Raw genomic sequence first — 4,953 nt, 5'->3', positions numbered from 1 at the left:
GAACAGCTTTGTTATTCAATTTATGACTTGTACGCAAAATTTGAGTTCATTCCGGATTGATTTGCTATGTTTCGGCATTGAACCTAGAATGTTCGATGTCGATTCTTCAAGAATATGTGGTATCACATCAAGAAAATGAGTTCCAAATTCAGTTTTGATTGAAGTATTAGATCCGTATTGAAATTACGGAGCCATAGCAAAAAGAATCATTCAATTCGGACATCGTATGAGAGAGTTATGCCTATTTTCGTGTCTGGAACGATTTTTCCGTCGCCGCGAGCGCCCAGGGTAGTGTGGGGCGCTAGCCCTGGCGCTGGGAATTTTGGGATACTGGAAACTGCGCCACAGGCAGCTCCCCACGCTACCTGTGACGCCCGAAATAGCTGAGGGTCTATAAAACGGGGTTCTTGCCATTTTTACTCATTTTTGAGTTTATGGAGCTCGGTTAAGGCAATTTTTGGGCGATTTTCACGGGAAAACATTGGGGTAAGTATTCCGTATCCTATATTGATTATATTTCATGATTCCATACTCATTTAGATCATGAATCCATGAATTTATGGAAGAAAAATCAGATTTTTATAAAATCTTCCAAAAATATAAAATGAAGATCTGAAGGTCAATCCGATGTCGGAATTTGATAATTTTTGTATGGTTGGACTCGTATCGGAACGAGTGTTCGGATTTTGTAAATTTTGTCGGGTTCCGAGATGTGGGCAGCAATGTTTGAACTAAATTTTGGATTTTTATGAAAAATTAGCATTTTCATATGGAATTGATTCCTATACCTCGTGTTGATTGTATCGAATTATTTTGACTAAGATTCGAGGTGTTCGGAGGCCAAATTACGAGGAAAAGGTTTATTGGATTAAAGAATTTTCTTGGATTGAGGTAAGTAACTCTTCTAATCTTGGAGTTGAGGGTATGAACCCTAAATATATGTATTTTGTGAATTATTGGGAGGTGACGCCCATGCTAGGTGACGGGCGTGTGGGCGTGCACTATAGAAATTGTGACATAATTATTTATGTGGAATGTTATAGTTAAATAACCTTGGTATTTTCCATGCGGTTTTATGTGTTAAAGAAATTAAGCTGAAAAGCATATTACAAATCATGTTGAGGCTATGTGCCAGTATTATTGGGACCCACAGAGGTCATACTGCTGTGAATTATTGTGTTAAATTGAAAAGTCATACTCAGTCATATTCATTTCATTGCATATCATAACTCAGTTTTATGACTCTATTTTGATGCATAAAAATGTTTTGGGCTGAATGCCCCATTTTACTGAAATGCCCAAGTGGCTTGAGAGGTTTATGACTGAGTGAGGCCGAAGGCCTGATTTGTGAGGATGAGTGTGGATCGGGGCTGCCCGCCTGCAGCATACCTGAGTGAGGCCGAGGGCCTGAATTGTGAGGATGAGTGTGGATCGGGACTGCCCGCCTGCAGCATACTTTATTATTATCGCACGTGAGTTGTCCGTGCAGATTATAGCGCTTGGGATGAAGGATCCTTTCCGGAGTCTGTACACACCCCTAGTGAGCGCAGGTACCTACTGAGTGCGAGTGCTGAGTGCCGAGTGTTGAGTGACTGGGAGGCATGAGTGATTGTGAGGTATGCCCGAGTGGCAAGAGTGATTGTGAGGTATGTCCGAGTGGCAAGAGTGATTGTGAGGTATGCCCGAGTGGCACGAGTAACTGTGAGGTTTGCCCGAGGGGCTGTATATGAGTGATGTTCTGTCCGAGAGGCTGTTTATGATTTTATCAATGAATTGCATCGCATTGGCATGCACACATAACATACAAGCATAGAGATATATTTTTGTTTCCTCATGCTGTACAACATCACATCATTCATGATTTCTCACACATTTTTGACAGATGGGCATAGTGATGCATTTGTTTTATACGGGTTATCCGGATGAAAAATAAAACATCTTATTTATTATTGACAAGGTTTTGGGAGAAATTTAATGTTTTCAAACTATTTATATTATTGGAAACCTCGGCAAACGATTTGGGTTTTCACTGAGATATTTGAAAGGAAGAACTATAATTTTTGAAATCATTATTTGCCTGAGTATTTTATCCCTGAGTTATTTCTGATATTATTTGCTTTATGTTGTTATGGATTGTTGTGTACTATTGGTTGTGGACCCGATCTTGGTAGAAGCTCGTCACTACTTTCAACCTACGGCTAGGTTTATTATTTACTCAGTACATGGGGTCGGTTGTACTGATACTACACTTCTGCACATTGCGTGCAGATGTTGGTTGCTGTTGTTGCTGTGCTCGCTGGTTGCAGGACTTGAAGATGTACATGCGTTCCTGTTATAGCTGCCTCTTGTTTAGGGTAGCCTTAGATTTATAAAAGCTCTGTTTATGTATTATTCAAACAGACTATGTATTTATTTCATTTCCGCTTTGTATACTCTATTCTTAGAAGCTCATGATTTGTACTACCAGTTCTTGGGGAGATGTATCAGTTTTAGATAATTTCTTTTAATTAATTTTATTAGAATTGGATAGTTGGAAATTGGCTTACCTAACGGGTTGGGTTAGGTGCCATCACGACTAGTGGAATTTTGGGTCGTGACACTAGTAAAAAAAATTACGAGAATATATATATATGTATATCATTTATGTATGTATTCAGCATTAACAAGTGTTGTTAAGAAGCTATACGAATTTTCTTTTTTTTTATTAGGAAATTAAAGTCTGTTGGTAAAATAGAGCCTTCTTATCATGCATGTGTATGTCAGATAAGGTTAAGTTTAAAGAACATCTATCAAAGTGTAGTAAACTCCTAATTAATGTTTGCTAATTTAGTGGGAATTAATTAAGAGAAACATAAACAATGGAGTTATGAACTTTTACAATTAAATAACCAACCTTAGTACTCTTAGTCTTAGAGAGAGATTTAATTTTGATATTTTGGGCCCGACATCGAACGACCATAACTATTGGCTATGATGATAGGGTTCAATATATGTTGTTGAAGGGATGATTATATCTGAAATGTCTACTTCGTCCGTCCCTCTTTTGCGACTTGCTATTCAGGCCAGATTTTGGCTCTTTCTATATAGACTAAAACCCTAGGTATACAACAGCCAATAGTAATTTAAATTCAAATTGGTGGATGGCTACAAGGGAGTAGTAGTATGTACTCATGTACTGTTTTGTAAAAGTAATAATTTTGTTAAATCATTCTTCTAACACTATACTCATAATCTTGCAAAATCGAGTATTGTTTAACACACCAGAAACTGGTCAACTTTCATAATCTAGCTCTCTCTCTCTCTCTCTCTCTCTCTCTCTCTCTCTCTATATATATATATATATATATATATATATATATATATATATATATATATATATATATATATATTTCTTTCTACTTTAATTTGCTCATATAGCTAGTTACAAAATCATCCAAAAATGGAAGAAAGTCCGCCAGAAGGTTAAGAAATTTGGTCAAAATTACTACTCGATCACATCTTTTAACCTTATAATAATAATTCAAAAGAAGAAAAATCTATATATCGTCCCAAATGAGGTTGCTTCTTGTTATAAAAAATTTGATCCTTTTTTTTTATCTTTTTTTTTTCTTTTTGGGGCCTAATAACATGATAGAATGGTACAAGACCAACTTACAAAATATTTGGAAATTAAAAAGTTGAAGTTTATAAAGTTGTAGTACTGGTGTTGAAAAAGTTGCATGAGCGCAGTGCACGTAACAAACACGATCAGAGAAAGAAAAATACAAAGCGCGTAATAAGGAATAAAAAGCATGTGGGCAAGATAATATTACTAATCCTGTTTGGTATCAGAGCTCATTCGACATAGCTCCAGAAGACTCTCTGCCAAGGTCCTTCTTCATCCTCCATTAGAGTTCATTCGAGGTGAGTTTTTCCTCTTCATTTCTTCTACTATTTTGTCATGGTATCAGAGCTAGGCTCTCAATCCTAAGCTCAATCAGTCGATTATTCATTCGATTATATCTCTACGATAGTTTTCTGTGCGAGTAGCAAAATTTTCCCTATTTTCAATTCGATCCTCGATAAGTATGGCTATTGACGAAAACACGACGGATTCCACAAATCTGCTTCTAGATTCGACAAATTCACTCTACATGCATCCATCTGAAAGTGCGGGTTCTATGCTTGTACCTGTACCTTTCGACGGATCGGGATATAGGTCATGGAGAAGAGGAGTTCTCAGAACTCTCTCAGTGAAAAACAAGGTGGGATTCATAAACGAAAAATGCAGGAAACTGGATTCCAAAGACCCTAGTTACAATCAATGGGAACGTTGTGACGATATGGTCACGTCGTGGATTCTGAATTCTATCTCAAAGTATTTAGCGGATAGTCTACAATATGTTAATGATGCTCAGGAACTTTGGCAGGAACTAGAGGATAGATATGATCAGACAAACGGAGCGAAGCTATATCAATTGCAGAAAGAGATAAATGATTTTGAGTCAAGGAACCCTAGACATCACTGGGTATTACACTAAGATGAAGAAGCTCTGGGAAGAGCTGAACACATTGAATGCACATGCTCAGTGCAAATGCAACTGTACATGTGGTGCTAAGGCAAATATGCAGAAGGCTGAGCAGGATAGGAGGTTGATTCAGTTCTTAATGGGGCTAAATGAAGTTTATACTGTGGTAAGGGGAAGTATTCTGATGATGAATCTGTTGCCTTCACTCACACTGGCTTTTTCAATCCTTATCCAAGAGGAGAAACAAAGAGAGGTCAAACCAAACAATCAGTTTGTTATTGAATCTACTGCCCTGAGTGCAAATAGGTCAGGAGAAAATTCTTTCAGAACAAGCTATAATCAACAATCAAATACTTCAGACAATTCTAGATATACAAACTACAATCAACAAGGAAACAGAACTGGGAACAATAACTATATGGAAGGATATTCTAGGAGCAGACCC

At 37.3% G+C, this 4,953-nt stretch overlaps 1 protein-coding gene across 1 annotated transcript; it reads left to right on the top strand.

The window, feature by feature from the left end:
• The first annotated feature begins 4,067 nt into the window (after window positions 1–4,067).
• Window positions 4,068–4,520, top strand: LOC138896243 (uncharacterized). The gene has a single exon (XM_070181036.1). It carries the CDS (start codon window positions 4,068–4,070, stop codon window positions 4,518–4,520), a length of 453 nt encoding a protein of 150 aa, XP_070037137.1.
• Window positions 4,521–4,953: the final 433 nt, after the last annotated feature.

The sequence above is a fragment of the Nicotiana tomentosiformis genome, chromosome 7 (genome assembly GCF_000390325.3).
Source record: "Nicotiana tomentosiformis chromosome 7, ASM39032v3, whole genome shotgun sequence".
Lineage (NCBI taxonomy): Eukaryota > Viridiplantae > Streptophyta > Magnoliopsida > Solanales > Solanaceae > Nicotiana > Nicotiana tomentosiformis.
This window is presented reverse-complemented; position numbering and strand designations above follow the sequence as displayed.

What these genes read in the sequence shown, in the direction of transcription:
- LOC138896243 (XM_070181036.1), top strand. Translation starts at nt 4,068, where the DNA reads ATGGCTATTGACGAAAACACGACGGATTCCACAAATCTGCTTCTAGAT.